The sequence below is a fragment of the Hyla sarda genome, chromosome 3 (genome assembly GCF_029499605.1).
Source record: "Hyla sarda isolate aHylSar1 chromosome 3, aHylSar1.hap1, whole genome shotgun sequence".
Classification (NCBI taxonomy): domain Eukaryota; kingdom Metazoa; phylum Chordata; class Amphibia; order Anura; family Hylidae; genus Hyla; species Hyla sarda.
Window position 1 is genome coordinate 153,011,588 of NC_079191.1, and position 18,241 is coordinate 153,029,828.

At 44.0% G+C, this 18,241-nt stretch overlaps 1 protein-coding gene across 4 annotated transcripts in view; it reads right to left on the minus strand.

Annotated features, from left to right (window-relative positions):
• Positions 1-18,241, minus strand: part of CCDC39 (coiled-coil domain containing 39) — a 127,973-nt gene that overhangs the window by 67,529 nt on the left and 42,203 nt on the right. For 2 of the 4 annotated variants that reach the window (XM_056565279.1, XM_056565278.1), the window contains exons 2-5: positions 10,061-10,180; positions 6,399-6,545; positions 3,384-3,542; positions 3,205-3,297 (exon numbers count right to left, since the gene is read on the minus strand). In XM_056565279.1, coding sequence (XP_056421254.1) covers positions 3,205-3,297; positions 3,384-3,542; positions 6,399-6,545; positions 10,061-10,156 — 495 coding nt within the window. In that variant the 5' untranslated portion in view covers positions 10,157-10,180. Of the gene's footprint in view, positions 1-3,204; positions 3,298-3,383; positions 3,543-6,398; positions 6,546-10,060; positions 10,181-15,100; positions 15,476-18,241 lie in introns of those variants that run through there. The other 2 variants (XM_056565277.1, XM_056565276.1) reach the window with 2 other exon arrangements.

Genomic DNA, 18,241 nt, shown 5'->3' on the forward strand with positions numbered 1-18,241 from the left:
TCGAAAAAGTAAGAGACGACCTCCCACCCGAGAAGAAACCGCGGGTGGGGGCCTCACTTCATGCAGAAGTGGGCTTGCGGTTGCCTGATTTGGGCGCAAAACGGCCGGACTGGTTGGAGTCCGACTTCCAAGACGGGCGAGCCCGGAACGAGGGAGCCTTCTTGTCCCACGAGGGCGTCTGCCCGGATCCCTTGTTGGAGCTGGAGGTCCGAAAGGAAAAGGCCTTCCTTTGGGATGTAGGGCGAGCCTTATTCTGAGGTAACAAGGAATTCTTACCTCCCGTTGCCTAAGAGATAATCTCATCAAGGCGTTTGCCAAAAAGACGGCCACCCGTAAAGGGAAGCTCAGTGAGTGATCTTTTGGAAGCAGCATCCGCATTCCAAGCCTTAAGCCACAAAGAGCGGCGGAGGGCCGCTAGATGACCCACAGCATAGGCAGAACAACGGGCTGCCTGCATGGAAGCTGCGCACAGAAAATCCCCGGCTTTAGAGCATTGGAGAGCCAAAGCAGATAGATCCTCCGGGGGGATCCCGCTAAGATATCCTGACAGAGCTTTTGGCACCACTAAGGCCCTTGGACACCCATGTGGAGGCGAAGATGGGAAGAAGAGAAGAGCCCGCAGCTACCGTGGCAAACTTCGCTAAGGATTCTACCTTCTTGTCCGTGGGGTCCTTGAAGGCAGCGGCTTCTGCCAGAGGAAGTGTAGTCGCCTTATTTATTGATCCGGGAAACTGGTGGGTCCACTGAGGGAGGAGAAACCACCTTAGTGTCAAAGACATTGTCAAATGGATAACGTTCTTGAATTGTCTTGATTCCCGGGAACCTCTTGTCTGGATATTTCCATGCGGTCTCCAGAATGTCGTCAAAGTCAGCGTGAGAGCTGAACTTCTGAGGTGCTGGCTTTGCACGGTGAAAGGATACTCCTGGATTGACATCCGAAGGTCCTGGGTCCTCTAAGTGAAAGGTGTCTCTCAGGGTTGTAACCAAAGAGTTAACCATTGCAACTGAGTCCGGGCGGTCCTCAGAGTCAGATGCCGGTTCGGAAGCCTCATCCACCAATTCGCCAGGGGAATGAGAATGGGTAGAGGCAGTCCTGGAGGGGAACGAGTCTGACTGAGAACGCGGCGTGGCAGAGCGGCAACTCCGAGAACATCCTCTGGAGGAGCGACGTTTGTGCCCGGATGACCGGGGTGGCGGGACCCACGAGGGGAATGCTCACGTCTACTTGAAGACTCATTGGAAGAGTCAGATGAGGCACCCCTAGGACGCTTGTGAGAGCGTGAGGAATGTGGAGACGAGGAGCGAGCGCTTCCAAAGGTCCTGCGCAGGGAAGACCCCTTCAAGGCGGACACCACTTCCCGGGAGGCCTCAGCCACCGAGCAGGAGACTTTGTTCAAGTCAGCCATATACTGGGTAAGGGAAGAAACCCAGGCTGGGGGAGCGGCTGGATCCACCGGGACCGAAGGGGCATCCGGGGGTACCAGGGGGTCTGGGGGAGCAGTGGCGCAGGCAGGACAAGTGGGCTCAGCGGAGCCAGACATTTTGGAATTACAGTGCTTACAGAGATAGTAAGCCACTGAAGTTCCAGGTCTCTGTTTAGAGGGAGGAACAGCTCTGGGTACGGACATAATGAGGGAAAAGAAAGGAGATAGGAACTTTCTCTCCCTAGTCTGTGTCCCCTGTCAGCTGCAGTGACGAGACTCTATCTGTGCAGTTAGAGAAAGAGAAAAAGGACAGCCAATAGGAAGAGAGGGGCATGCCTGAAGCAAGGCACTAAGTAAATGCCCTTTTCCTAATGAAATTCTCGCCCAGGGCGCTGATTGGAGGCAGCTTCGCACCTCTAAGCTCTCCCAGCCCCGTGGGCGGAGCTATAGACGGCCTTAAAGAACTGTCATGGCGCCCGCTCCTTGCCCCGAGCGAACCTGCCGCTCGTTTGTGCGCTCGGGGGAATAGGGCGGGCGGCCAGCGCCAGCAGAGACTGCCAGTGAAAAGAAGTAAGCCGGCGCAGAAGCGCTGGCTAATAGCAGCGCCGCGGCAGTGAGCCACTTAAAAGGCACTGCCGGCAAAGTGAAACTAAGCCGGCGCTGAAAATCGCCCGGCCCAGAACAACGTCGCGGCTGACAGCCGTGATAAGGCGCTGAGAGACAAGGTTAACACGCACATGCACACAAGTGAAGCGCCGGAATAAGGCGCTATGGACGTGCACCCAAACACACACGTGAAGTGCCCCCTATATGAAGCCCCTTCAGGTGCCACTGCTCCCCCAAAAATAAAGTGCAGCCTGTAATAAAGTGTAGCCCATGTAAGTTAGCCCCCCCCCCCCCAAAAAAAAAACTAAAGGGTGGGCCAAAACAGGGGGTCTCCAGCTGCTGCGAGTCCGTACCTGTGGAGAAAAAAAAAAGGGGAAGTACTTACCTCAGTCAGAAGAACTTACCTTCTGGAGTCTTCAGTGAAGTCTTCAGTCAGCATTAGTTAACTGCATCACGCCTGGTTGCTATGCGCGAGCGAGGCGAGCAGAGAAATAGGGGGACACGGACCCGTGAGGTACCACCCAAGCGCTGACCGTTGGCGAGGGGGGGGGTTAGCAGCGAATATACGCAATGTCTGTGCCCCCTCACTCGCAATGGGGAAACGGGGAACCGCAGTCCCTGAGTCCCCACCTGAAAACAGAAAAGAAATAAAAAACTTACACGTCCCTAACTAGGAAAACAAAAAAATTTGAAGACCTGGTCTGGAGCAACCCAGACCACGTCCCACCTCCTTAGACACTAAGCTTAAACTGAGTAGCTCAGAGCCTGAAGGCGGGTATATCCTGCTGGGAGGAGCCAACTGTTTTTGTTGCCATAGTGTCACCTCCTAGAGACAGCAAGATACACCCACTGTCTGTGTCCCCCAATGGAGCCGATAGAGAAAATACATTTTGGCCCACTAGCTGTAATTCAGAAAATATCTACCAAAAAAATGGTGTATTAGTAACAGTGAGTAGTAGCTCAGATGTTGGTTATATTGGGTCTGACAGTAAAGTGGACATAGGCCTTGTGTATTCCCAAGGAAAAATCAACAGAACAGTGAAAGCAGTTATTTATAGAATTGTAGGGAAACAATGAATAACATTAAATTCGTTCAATAATTGTAGCATACAGTATGTCTATGAACACCAAAATCATACATGGGATATTGGGAGATTCTTGTGCAAATAAATACCTGTGTAGTGATAGTCTCCGTCATCTCATTGTCCAAAAGTTTGCGTTTCTGGTTAGAGGCCACAGTCAGCCTTTCAATCTGCAGTGACAGTTCCTATAGGAGGAAATATAAGTTACATTATGAATACATATGGGCTAATGTATGGGCTAGCAAGTTTATAATCAGATAAATTTACTTACTTTAATTTTTCCTTCATCCTTTTGTGCATACTTCTGAATGGCCACAGCATCTTCATCTTTACGAGCAGATTCTTCAAGCCAAGCCTCTAGGGCTTGCTGGTCCCAGTTAAGTTTACATTTCAAGTTCTCCAGTTTTTGTGTAGCCTTGAATATGCTATTCTAGATACAAAGAATAGATATGTGAATACTGAGCCTTGATTATTTATCACAAAGGTTAATCCAAATCTATTTAGTTAACGCTTTAAAAGGGTACTAAGTTAAACAGATTTGTAAATTACTTCTATTAAAAAAATCCTACAGAGGAAATTATTTTCTTTTTGGAACACAGAGCTCTCTGCAGACATCACGAGCACAGTGCTCTCTGTTGACATCTCTGTCCATTTTAAGAACTGTCCAGAGTAGGAGAAAATCCCCATAGCAAACATATGCTGCTCTGGACAGTTCCTAAAATGGACAGAGATGCCAGCAGAGAGCACTGTGCCCGTGATGTCAGCAGAGAGCTCTGTGTTCCAAAAAGTAAAGAATTTCCTCTGTAGCATTCAGCAGCTAAGTAGTACTGGAAGGATTAAGATTTTTTAATAGAAGTCATTTACAAATCTGTTTAAATTTCTGGCACCAGTTGATTAAAAAAATAATAATAATAATAAAAAAAATAAAAAAATAAAGTACCCCTTTAATAGCGCACAACTTAAAATAGAAAGTAGATATATGTTTTTGCTGTCTGTTCTATACATAAATGTTCTAGGTAGGGGAGCTGCATTGGGCGAGGATTTCACACACAAGTTGCTGGGGGTAATTAAGGATATTTTAGGATAAACTCACACTGCACATTTTGACTTTGAAAAAATAGACTACAATAATGGTGCATTTTTCGCATTAAATACAAGTGAATATGTAACATAATGCTTATCCATGCATTTTTCAATTATACACCAAAAATATACATGCCCAGTTTAAGAGAGAAAACACTGTCACAATGAAAGCTGTCTTGGGTCTAGGTAGAACCAGGAGTTCTGTCATGAAGACATGTTAGCTTGGATGAGTTGGGAGACAGTCTTGTATCTTCCTCTACTGGATACATGACAGTGCTGTGCATATACAGACAAGAAGGTATAAACTCTGAAAAAGCGATTCTACAGTGTCTCCTGGTTGTCAAAGATAATAAGCAACAGAACTGTGACTGCACCACTATCTCTGCTGCTGATATTCTGGAAATTAAGCCCCATAACTATTGCTGTAAAACGGAATAGAGTCGTTTGGGTCTAATATACTGTTTTAATCCCATATTCACAGGAATTAAAAAACATTCTGGATTATCAGCCTTTCTTAAAGGGGTACTCTGCTGCTCAGAGTTTGGAACAAACTGTTCTGAACACTGGAGTAGGTGCCAGGAGCTCGTGACGTTATACCCCCGCCTCTCTCATGACGTCATGCCCCACCCCCTCAGTGCAACCGTCACACCCCCTCCCATAGACTTCCATCGATGGGGCGGGGCTATGACTTCACAAGCTCCCGTCGCCAGCTTCAGCGGTCGGAACAATTTGTTCCAAACGCTCAGCAGCGGAGTACCCCTTTAAGGTTTAATAAAATGCCTTTTTGGAGTTTTGTTTTTTTCTGTTGAATATGTAAAATTTGTTGAATAATATTAACAAAAACTATTGTATAAAAAAAAATTTGAGCTGTGTTAGGATAGGTAGAAGTTGTGAGACATTCTTTTAGCATTATATGGTATTTCACATTTTCATAGAAACTATTTTGGACTATGAAGGGGATATCGCAGATACGATGAGAGAGTGATTGTTTTACATTATTTAGTAATTATGTAGTTTTGGCTGTGCCATTTTGAAGATTAAAAGGGGTATTCCAGGCAAAACCTTTTTTTTTTATTTATTTATTTATTTATTTTTTTTAGACATATATCAACTGGCTCCGGAAAGTTAAACAGATTTGTAAATTACTTCTATTACAAAATCTTAATCCTTCCAATAGTTATTAGCTTCTGAAGTTTTCTGTCTAACTGCTCAATGATGATGTCACGTCCCTGGAGCTGTGCATGGTGGGAGAATATCCCCATAGGAACTGCACAGCTCCCGGGACGTGAGTCATCAGAGAGCAGTTAGACAGAAAACAACAACTCAACTTCAGAAGCTAATAACTATTGGAAAGATTAAGATTTTTTAATAGAAGTAATTTGCAAATCTGTTTAACTTTCCGGAGCCAGTAGATATATAAAAAAAAATTTGGCCTGGAATACCCCTTTCATGTGTCAGTACTTTGGACTAATGCTGCATACACCTTAGAATGGTTCATAGTTTCAGTTTTTAACATTTCACACATCTGATAATGTGAGTGGAAATACCATATTTTAAGCCGTTAAGTGTGTACATGAATAGGGCAACTTCAAAATGCATAAACCCTATTTCCACACTCTGACATACTTGCTGTTTTAATTTTATGCTTCAATAAAGAACTGTTTTTATTGGAACCACAGTGCTGGTTCGGAACATCTATTTGTGTCGTTGGGGTCGTAGCACTCACTTCCTCTCCGTGCACACGATGGACACACAGGATTAACACATCTTTTTTGCTTTGAAGTTATATATAATTATTGGTACAGTGCCCCATGGAAAAAATAACTGCCCAAAGTCAAGTACTATACAAAACCTCATATTTAAGATTAATAGATTCTGGATAAAAGGAGAGTTACTGTATTTGGTGCATGTGAACATGCCTACAGACATTTTACGAAGAAGAAGGATATTAATTCTTGCGGACTTTTCAGTTTCTTCTTCATATAAGAGGATTCAGTTATAGAAGGCTATACAATCTGAATGCATTCAATTCAAACGCCTATCATGTTCTATTGTTATAATAATTTCCTTTACATTACACTCTAGACACAATCATTGTATTTGGTCTGTACTGTGTGTTAAAGAAAAAACTCTTTACATATGTATTTACCTTGAATACATAAGCGTGCAGAGAAAAAAAAATTTATGTACAAATAAACCTTACTTCTTGACTATTTTTCTTTTCTCTCAAGGACACCAGATCATTTTCAAGACGACGTATTTCTTGCTTAAGACGCCCAATTTCCCTTTCAGCGAGAGTCTTAAAGTGTTCTTCACTTTCAACTTCTTTATCTCTAGCCCTACAAAGAGACTGTAAGAAGAGTTACATTAAAGCCCCCTGTCTGTGTTATTGGGCATATACAAAACATTCCGCAATAACACACAACAGAGAGAAAAGAAGCGTTCTGTGTCAATGTTTTCTCAAAGCACCACTGCTTTCCACGTCTCACAAAACAGCTGCCTTTACTGCTCACATAAGGCTTCACCATTACATTTCTTCAACAAAACAATACTGCTGTGCTCAGCAAACATAAGAATATAAGGACTTACCGTATCGGCAGGACAGAAAAAGTTATTTATAAGATTATGATAGACATTTCCAGTAGTTATTTAGTTTCAAGGAAAACTTTAGAAAATTGTATTTTCTGTAATGTTTTTGTAAGGATACACAGACATCACATTTTTCCTGTAGGCTATACCTCAACAGAAAAGTTGTATGTACTGAGAGAGGACCCACTGAGGTAAATAGACCAAACAGTCAGCTAGTGACAATGTTCTGTCCATTCATTAAGCATGACTTAAAAGAACAGCTTTTCAGTCCCGCATAATAAATGTATACATTTGGAAAATGGTAGTCACTAGGGGACTTCATTCAGTCCATTAATCTTATTGGGTCTACTGTCAGCATGCCTTGGTATATGTTTTTGTTTTTTTTAACACAGTTTGCAGACATAAACCACTTGCGTATGGGTAAAATGTGATTTAACATGACTGCCCAAGAAAGGAATGTATTTATCATGACGTGACTCCTTGTAGCCACTCATTAACTAATAAATGTTTTTAACATTATCCCATTAAATGGTACCTGCCACCATCAATGAAATGTAATATATTAGCCTATTTGAATAACTTTTTAATGAAAATTTGTAACCCTTAGGGTCTATTCACACACACAGATTTGATGCGCAGGATTTCAAGCTGTGTTCAGTCATTGAGTTTACGTTAAAATCTGCAGCATCAAATCTGTGCAGAATACTGTACGTGTGAATAGATCCTAAAAGTTTGGCTATCAGGGGTCCTCCTTCTGGCCCTGCCTGCTAGCAGATTGTCTCCTACAGCAGCCTGAAAGACACAAGAGTCAGGAAATGCAGGTGGGACCTCAGCACAGTGTATAGAGCTGAATATTTCAGTTCACTTTCCCTTTGAGCTGACCTAGGCTGTACAGCAGAGTTTCCCAACCAGTGTGTCTCCAGGTGTTACAAGACTACAAATCCCTGCAAGCCTGGGCAGCCAAAGGCTGGGAGTTGTGGTTTTGGAACAGCTGGGGGCACCCTGGTTGGGGTGCACTGCTGTAAAGTCATGATGCCTTCAGTGCATAGTGCAAAATATTGTTCTGAATACTTCTGCTCCCTTTTGCAGCCGCTGTGTAGATCTGAGCACACTGTAGAGTTCAGAGCTGGGGGGGGTGGGCAGGGGAGGGGTTTGCGGTCTCACATATCACACAGAACTTCTAGACTGTGTATTCTGAGCAGCATAGCAGATAGAGGGCAGAAGTTTTCCCCATCAGGGCTTCAGATTATGTCATGCCTGCCAGGGAACGCGCCCTTCCCAGTCCATGGAGCTGACTGAGACTTAAGCTCCTTTCACACTATATATTGCTCCGTTTTAAAGACCCATTACAATGTCCCGTTAAGAAAACCATTAAAAAATCCCATTCAAGTCTATGGGATTGTTTGATTATCCGTCATTACCCGTTATAGCCCATTATGAGTAACAGATGTTATTTGTGACAGGAGAAAAAATAAAGTTACATGCACTAATTTTTCTCCCTCACAAATAATGTCCGTTATTCATAACGGGCTATAACGGGTGATGACGGATAATCAAAAAAAATCCCTTAGACTTGAATGGGATTTTTTAATGGCCGTTTTGAAGGGTTTTCTTAACGGGACATTGTAGCAGGTCTTTAAAACAGAGCAACATATAGTGTGAAAGGAGCCTTAGCAGAATACACCACACAATATCAATGTAGAAAACTAAAAACTAATAAAAATAAAGGCAGGTGGTGGTTTATTATGATGAGGGCAGTGAACTGGGAAGATTAAAAAAAAAAATGTATCAAGAGCACGACAGGTACTCTTTAAGAGAAGGTAACCTAGGTATAACCAGGCAGAGGCCGTGGGGATTTAACATTCAGTTTAAAAACTGACAGGTGCCTCCTTCTGCAGCCCCCATTACCTAGAAAAACAGTCTTAAGTAAAATTGTGCAGCAGATAAGAGGCAAACATCTCTTAATAAACCTGCCATTTCAGTGGTATCCCATGCATTAGGAAATCTATGCCAGGCTGGCAAAAAATGGAAAAAAGTTGCAAATTTTTGAACAAATTGGGGGATTGAGCACAAATTTGCAACATTTATATTCCTGAACTCAGGCGTAGAGTAACATAGTAACATAGTTCATAAGGTTGAAAAAAGACCAGAGTCCATCAGAGTCCATAGAGGATTAATACACCCCCCCCAGGTTTCTATAAGTGTCCACTGACTTGACTAACTAGCAGTGCTGGTGTTCTGCTGCCTTCAGAGTGAGATTTAAGGGTATTATTTGATTGTTCCCGTATGTATTAATTCCCAAAACAACACTACACCATGTAATGTAAAGGTTTGCTCGAAAAACCCCATTAATCTAAATGTTTAGTGGGTGGATTCTCAAGACAGGTGCAGGTACAAGGATTGTGCAAAAGATTTAATGTAGGGAGTAAAGGACATATGAAATATGGCCTTAAAAGGGGTACTCCACTGCCCAGAGTTTGGAACTAAATGTTTCAAACGCTGTTTTTGCGCTGTGAGGGTTGGCCACGTTCCCGTGACATCACGGCCACACACCCTCAATGCAAGTCTATGGGAGGGGGCGTGATGGCCGCCAAGCCCTCTACCATAGAATTACATTGAGGGGGTGTGGCCGATCCCCACAGCGCAAAAACAGCATTTAGTTCTGAATGCTGGCCAGTGGAGTACCCCATTAAAAGATGAAGTTTAGGTAGGTTAGTAGATAGTAGGACCAAAAGCAGTTCTGTTTTTGAGAAATTCTGTTATTCTGTTTAAGACACAGAAAGGACACAATTTGCTTCAGAAGCGTTAACTGTTCCTTTAGATTTTTTTGTAAGAGAATATGTACAGTATGCTGCAGTGATGCTGGAGGATCTATATACATAACCGATCATAAATGGCCATCCCCCACAGAAGGACCATCCCCCACAGAAGGACCATCCCCCACAGAAGGCAGTTTTTGAGCAATTTCAGTTAATTGTCTTAGTTTCATGATAATAAAATACAAATACATTTGATTACATGTGTAAAATATAGTAAAGAGAGGTTAAACAAAAATAAAAAATAAATGAAGCAAAAGACAGTAAGGATGACGCTTATACAATAAAGTGACTTTAGGTAAATAAAGCTGTTCTGCAGTTCAGTTATTGGTCAGGAGCACAGGCGTGCATGGATTGTCCCGCCATTCCAAATACTCACATTCTATATCATGTCAATATTCTGTAGCGTTAGAAGACGGGGATACCTATGTAAAAAGCTAAATATGACATGCTCTATTACCTGTGTGTAGTTCAGCTCTTGTCTGACATTTCTAAGGTGGTCAGCCATTGCTTGAATCCGATCTTCCATCTCTTTTATCATGTTTGTCAATTTCATCTTCTCCTTCTGTTTTCTTTGTAACTAGAAGAAATAGAACATTATTGTTACTCTAGAAAGGAAGAAAGGAGGAGGGGGGGGATACAATGCTGGGAATACTGCAGGGCAAATAATAAAACCAAAAAATTATTCCACATTCCTGTTACACTGCGTGTGTTGGACAGTTTTCTTTTTGCTCTTTCTAATATTCGGATTGGGACTAAAAGGTAAGGTGGGTATAAAGAATTCCATTACTCCTATCTTCCTTTCACAATCCCTGCGCCCCATAGAAAATGAATGTCGCAGTGGATGCATACACGCAATGTGCTCCGTTCAATTTCCCAGAATTTTCAAGATTTGTTGGGGGTCACATGCAGATTCTCCCCTAATACGCTAGGTATCATCTCTCCTGTGAATAGGGATAACTTTTTGAAATGAAACCATGTCTAGGAGCCAGCAATGATGCCCTCTTTAGATGGGTGTGCATGTGGTGTTTGTCAGTATTTTAACCAAAACAGTGGACCCCTACTCCCCAAGATACATGTGCGGATTCCCCCAGTAATGAAGCTGGCCAGGCATATATAATAGTTGTTAGCTGAATAGCTGCATCTCCCAATCCCCCCCATATACATGCATGGTCAGACTCCCCTGGCAGGGATTTATCTCCCCAAAAACAAATGAATCAGGTCCAACATGGCTGACCCATCTCTCCCTCATATGCTGTTGGGGGAAAGTCAGGAGGTCCCCATTAGATGGTCGGTGGTACCGATAAAAATCGGCGGGTTTGGCTGAAACTTATCTAGTGTGTATGGACATCTTAAAGGGGTACTCCAGTGGAAAACCTTTTTATTTTTTTTTTATTTTTTTATGAACTGGTGTCAGAAAGTTAAACAGATTTGTAAATAACTTCTATTTAAAAATCTTAATCCTTCCAGTACTTATTAGCAGCTGTATACTACAGAGGAAATTCTTTTCTTTTTGAATTTCTTTTTTGTCTTGTCCACAGTGCTCTCTGCTGACACCTTTTTCCGTGTCAGGAACTGTCCAGAGCAGCATAGGTTTGCTATGGGGATTTTCTCTTGCTCTGGACAGTTCCTGATACAGGCATCAGGTGTCAGCAGAGAGCACTGTGGACAACACAAAAAAGAAATTCAAAAAGAAAAGAATTTCCCTTGTAGCATACAGCTGCTAAGAAGTACAGGAAGGATTAAGATTTTTAACTAGAAGTTATTTACAAATCTCTTTAACTTTCTGGCACCAATTGATTTAAAAAAACAAATTATATATATATATATATATATATATATATATATATATATATATATATAAATAAATCTGTTATCCATATTAATCGACAGGTTACACAACAAGTGAAACTGTTGGATGGGGAAAGACACAAGTTGGTTACTAAGCAAGAAGCAAAACTCAGTGAGGCAGAACTGTCCATAATAAGGGTCCTGATACCATAGAGATTATAGGTTGCATCCACAGTACGCCCAGCTATCGAGCCATACTGTCCTCAGCAGCAATATGGATTTCTGAAGAAGGTCCGATAGGACCGAAACATATGTGTATTTAAGAACTGCAAACAAAAAAAACAAAAATTCTGCAAATTCAGTGTCAAGTTTTTCACTACCTAGAAAAAAAAAAATTGCAATCATATTTGAGCAACTTTATAATAAGAGAATGCTGTATCTATCCTTTACATAATAAGGCAGTGTTTCTCAACCAGGGTGCCTCCAGCTGTTGCAAAACTACAACTTTCAGCAACCGGGCATGCTGGGAGTTGTAGTTTTGCAAGAGATGGAGGCACCCTGGTTGGGAAACACTGCCTTACTGTGCATTCACACTACGGTTTGTGCATACAGTTTAGGGATATTAAAAAGGCTATTCCAATGGCTGTCCGGGCATGCTGGGAGTTTTAGTTTTGCAACAGCTGGAAGCACCCTGGTTACGAAACACTGTAATAAGGCTATGTTCACACGATGGAATTCCGCACGGACATTCCGCAGCAGCAGCGCCCCATTGATTTCAATGGGATTCTGCTGCATTTTTCACATGGAAGAATTTCCGTACCAGAAACATGGCAGATTCCAGTGTTTGCAGAAAGAATAGTCTGCATGGAAATGCAATGCGGTCTTTGAGACTGCGGTTTTCCATCTATAAGACTGAGCATTTCCGACAGCACTCCACAGAAATTTGCTGTGCGGACATTCAACCGTCTGAACATAGACTTATTACTTATAAAGCTGGATTCACACCCCGTTTTTGCAATACAGTTCCCGTATACGTTTTCAATTTGAAAACAGTACGGAACCGCATAGAAAACCGTATGCTTCCCCCCCCCCCCCCCCCCCCCAACTATGCTGCCATGCTCAGAATGCCCGGTGAAACCAGAGCCCGTTCTGCATCATGAGGTATTTATGTCTTTGTTATACAGACCTTATCTTTGTTACCCTTTATTTCCCTCTCCTATTCTCTCTGCTTCCCCTCTTTCCGTCCTGTTAACCTACATACTTATCAGTTTATTCATATGGGTGTCAGTTAGTTAGGATTTGCCGCTGTTACCCTGGCGGATGTATGCAGATGCCACTCTCATTGGCTCTCCTATTTTCCCTACCTGCTAACTCCAGGAGCCACGGTCTTAAGATATTTCACTGCATTTTTCACTGCATTAACCCCAGACACTTGCCTTCAGCCATTTCTGTGTGGGTAATGAGATGTCACTTACGGGTGTCATTTGGAGACTCACACAGGTAAGATCAGCCTGTCTTGCACAGCGTTATGGTTCTCTACACCCTGTTTGTATTGTACCACGTTATCCTATTGAGTATTGTTATGTATTTCTTTACTCGAAAACTCCAATAAACATATACTTTGGGAAAAAAAAAGAAAACCGTATGCGATGACTCGCCATTAAAAACCAAATGCCAAAAGATGCATCAAGTTGTGTCCGTTTTGTATCCTGTACGGTTTTGTCAGGTTTTTTTTCCGGTACCCAAAACCGTAGCCTACCACGGTTTTTGGTCCGGGTGAATAACCGTATTGAAACATATGTTTTTTTTTTAACATGGGAGTCAATGGGAACTGTAGAGAACCGTATGTGTGTACGGTTCCATCTGGTTTTCACCATACGGTTTTTGACTTTGCACAGTTTGTTTCTTGGAATTTCAATCAAACAAGTGAAACGTTAAAAATGTACACTTTTTTTTTCCTAAAAAAATTTATAAATATAAAAATCGATGCAACCGGACATTATTTTTCAAACCGTATACGTATTAAAATTTGTACACACGTTTTGATTCAGTTTAGTCAGGTTTTGAGGAATCCGTTTTTTATCAAAAACCTGATATAGGAACAGTATTGCAAAAACACCACGTTTTTCAAGTACGCTTCCCATATAAGTTTTCATTATTGAAAACGTATGGAACCGTATTGAAAACCTTATACATAGACTAATAATTGAAAACCGTATGCACCCGGATGCATCCAGTTGCGTACGGTTTGCTTGCAATACGTTTTTTTTGCCATACTAAAAACCGTACTGCAACCGCATGTTTTTTTTTTTTTTAACATGGACGTCAATAGGAAACGCACCTGTATACGGTTCCATAAGGGAAACTGTATACAGTTTTTACTTTGCACATGCGCATTTGCATCGCAACACCCCTCCCATTAAAAATGGACAAAAACGGATGCGATTTTTTTTTTTTTTTATAAAAACGGATGGAACCGTATGTACTTTTAAAAACAGCATACGGTTTAGAAACACATACGGTTTACTTTTTCCTATACGGTTCCATCCGTTTTTTTCCATACGGTTTTCTTTAGAAAAACTGATTGAAAACAAGATGTGAACCCAGCTTAGGCTGGGTCCACACTACATTTTGTTCCATACGGGAGCGCATACGGCAGGGGGGAGCTAAAAGCTCGCGCTCCCGTATGTTACCGTATGCGCTCCCGTATGTAATTCATTTCAATGAGCCGACCGGAGTGAAACGTTCAGTCCGGTCGGCTCATTTTTGCGCCGTATGCGCTTTTACAACCGGACCTAAAACTGTGGTCAACCACGGTTTTAGGTCCGGTTGGAAAAGCGCATACGGCGCAAAAATGAGCCGACCGGACCGAACGTTTCCCTCCGGTCGGCTCATTGAAATGAATTACATACGGGAGCGCATACGGTAACATACGGGAGCGCGAGCTTTTAGCTCCCCCCTGCCGTATGCGCTCCCGTATGGAACAAAACGTAGTGTGGACCCAGCCTTAATACGACTGCTTTGATTGATTTATTAGCTCTGCTTCTATTACTACCAGTGCCTTAGTCATTCTCACTATTGTAGTGTTGTCAATGAATATCTCTTCTGACCATAAAAGACCACTAGACCTAGGAATAATGCAGCCAGCGAGAACAACCCTGGTGAACATTGTATGACTGGTCCGCTGTTAGCCCCACTTTCAGCTATCCCGTAGAGCAGTGTTTCCCAACCAGAGCGCCTCCAGCTGTTGCAAAACTACAACTCCCAGCATGCCTAGGCAGCCTGCGCCTCATAGGAGGAAGCACAGACTTAGCTACACTACAGCTAGGGGGCGCCTCATAGGAGGAAGCACAGCCCTCTCTACACTACAGCTAGGGGGCGCCTCATAGGAGGAAGCACAGCCCTCTCTACACTACAGCTAGGGGGCGCCTCATAGGAGGAAGCACAGCCCTCTCTACACTACAGCTAGGGGGCGCCTCATAGGAGGAAGCACAGCCCTCTCTACACTACAGCTAGGGGGCGCCTCATACATACATACAGGTTCTATACACTTGACTACAGCGTCGTTGTTGCCTAATGCACTGTCATTCATTAGCATACGCATAGCTTACTGCTGGTGAACTACAACTGTCAGCATGGCAATGAGACGAACCACCCGTTGCTATTCATATGTCCAGCAGCAGGGGATACCTGCACCGTCCGCCCTCACCTCCTCCTCCAGCATTTTATTCTCGTCATTGGCCACGGGGATGGCAAAGCCCTCGGCCCAGTGCAGCTCGGCCAGAACCTCTCGGCTCATTTTCCCGGAGCGGATGGAGCAGGCGGACAGGAGACGGCGGCGGCGGCTGTGACTCTCTTCCCGGCTGCTGCTGTGTGTTGTGTTCTGCGCCCCTAGTAACCGGGCCGGTCTCCAGGAAGCGGGGCTGTCACTGACCGCCCTATCTGTAGTTACCGTGTGCTGGATGTCACCCACAGAGGACACTGGCCTATTACTGCTCCTTTTATATCATTATTAATGGGATTAACCCTTTATAAGCGCAGCCTGAGGTACAGTCTCCCTATTACAATCACTGTTTCCAGGGGAGGATATGTTCCCTAGATATATCAGGTGCCACCATTTATTTCAGTCAGATTTCTTCAGTTCACAGACCACTGTATGAAAGGCATACAGTGTAAGGGCATGTTCACACCTAAACCTATGCCAGCACACCGCAGATGTGTGTGGTGTTGTACCCATACCAGGTCTATTCAGTGGACTGTAGCCCTTACACACACAATTCCTCAGCGGATACAGTTCAAAATGGCGCCAAATGGCTGCTTATTTTGCATGGAGTTTGCAGCGCAATAAGCAGTGAGATTCAAAGTCCCATTAAACAAATGGACTTCTGCTGGTGAATGCAAATCCTCATCTGAAATTCTGCTAAGGAACTTCCGTGTGCACAGAGCAGCAGAATCCCATTGAAAAGAATAGGAAACTGCTGCAAGCAGATTGCACTCACAATTTCCTCTCAGTATACAAAGGCTGTAAGGGCTCATTCAAACTACAGGATCTTTGCCCAGAGACGCACATGCACAGTCTACAGATGGATTTCACATCCAGCGAGGTCATATTGTGATGGTGTCTACATACTTTTGGTCATTGAGGGGGAGATTCATTAAAACCTATGCATAAAAGTTGCCCATAGCAACCAGATTGCTTCTATGTAAGGAGCCCTAAAATTACTGATGGCAGCATGATACCTAGGGCATAACAACCGCAGTAAAAGCTGCTAGACTGCCCGAAATGTCAGGAGGCACCAGCCTGCACCACTGTCTACCCTGAGCTGGACAGCAATATAGTCAGGGCGCTCTGAAGCTATCCCTTTCCAGGCAGACTCCCTAAGTAATTCCCCAATGATCTGGTAGAGCAATGCTGAATTGTTCTGCCTGTACAGTGTCCATTTTAGGACATCGTCAGCCATACCTCTGTCCTCCGTCAGGTGAAACTGCATCCCACCTCCTCCCTCGGACCAATCGCCGTCAGCCGCAACTCCGTCCTCTGTCAGGCGAAACGGCGTCCCGCCTCCTCCCTCACACCAATCGCTGTCATCCTTCAGCCACAACTCCCTCATCCGAAAGTCCCTCATCCAAAACGCCATCATGCCTCAGACGGTTCTCCCTCAGACGCATAGCAGAGCCGACGCTGCCCAGCACTGTATAGCAGAGAAGACATTGAACAGCATGTACAGCAGAACCCGTATAGCAGAGAGCCGACACTGACTCGGCTCTGCTACATGGCAGGAAGGTTTTTCGTCTGAGGGATGACAGAGTTTTGGATGAGAGACTTTAGGATGACAGAGTTTTGGATGAGAGACTTTGGGATGACAAAGGAGGGAGTTGCTGCTGACGCCTGACGGAGATTGGTCCGAGGGAGGAGGCGGGACGCTGTTTGGCCTGACGAAGGACGGAGGTACGGCTGACGACTGACGATGTCCTAAAATGGACACCGTATGCCTGGTCATGAAGAGAACTGTGTGCTGTGTGGTCAGCTGTACAGTCCTCTCTGTCCCTCTCCTGCGTCCATCTCTGTATTCAGTGCACGGAGGAAACAGAAAGCTGAATTCAACCTGAACGATCCTGAAGACTGGGGAGAAGAATAACTGCTGCTTTTCACTAAAAACATTTGACTGCCCAACACCGACAAGGATCCATACATCAACTCCTAATCTGTCCTAGGCTATCCTCCTTACATTAGAGGGGCTTCCAGGAATAGAAAACGAGAGCTTATTGCTTCCAAAAACAGCACCACACCTGTGCTCAGGTTGTGTGTAGTATTCCAACTTGGCTCCTTTCACTTCAATGGAACTGAACTGCAATGCCACACTCAACCTGAGGACAGCTGTGGTGCTGTTTTTGGAAGAAATCAGCTCTGTTTTTCCAATCCTGGATAACCCTGTTAAAGGGGTACTCCGCTGCTCAGCGTTTGTAACAAAATGTTTTGAACGCTGGAGACGGCATCATAGCCCCGCCCCCTCATGACGTCAAGTCCCACCTCCTCAATGCAAGTCTATGGGAGGGGGTGTGACCGCTGTCACGCCCCCTCCCATAGACTTGCATTGAGGGGGCAGGCTATGACGCCACGAGCTCCCGACGCCGGCTCCAGCATTTGTGCCAAACGCTGAGCAGCGGAGTACCCCTTTAATCCCTTTCCTGCCTTTACCACTAGGGTTCCTAACTGATATAGAATGCAGATTGAACCTGCTTCCAAAGCCACAACAAAATAAACTGTATGGGGAAGTTAACAAATTGGAACATTTACCAATGTATTTTATGCACACCTTTTTATTCATAATCTGCAAAAGATGCCCATCATTTTTCATTTTTTACACCAGTGGAGATTCCACCTGGAGCTGTTTTGGGCAAAACAAGCTGTCGATAGGACTCAATAGATGGCAGTGCATTTTAGAGCGGATTTGGCCAAAAGAATGATCAAGTAATTTCATTCTGGGTTCAATCATTATTGCGGCGGGCGCTAAATGGTGCAGCATAATCCCATTGAAAACAGCATAATCCCATTGAAAAATATGTGAAGCTGCAAAGCTCCAATGATGAAGAGTAAGACTAGGTTCACACAGTGGAATTTCTGGGCCGAATTTCTGCTGGAGATCAAGTCGGCGGCACTAGGACCGCACAGACTACATTGCTGTCCCCATAGATGGCAATGCATTTCTGAGCAGATCTTCCAGAAGATCCATCCAGAAATGCATTGCAGTCTATGGGGGCAACAATGCAGTCTGCTAGGTCCTAGCGCCGCCGGCTCAATCTCTGGCAGAAATTCTGCCCAGAAATTTTGCAGTGTGAATCTAGCCTA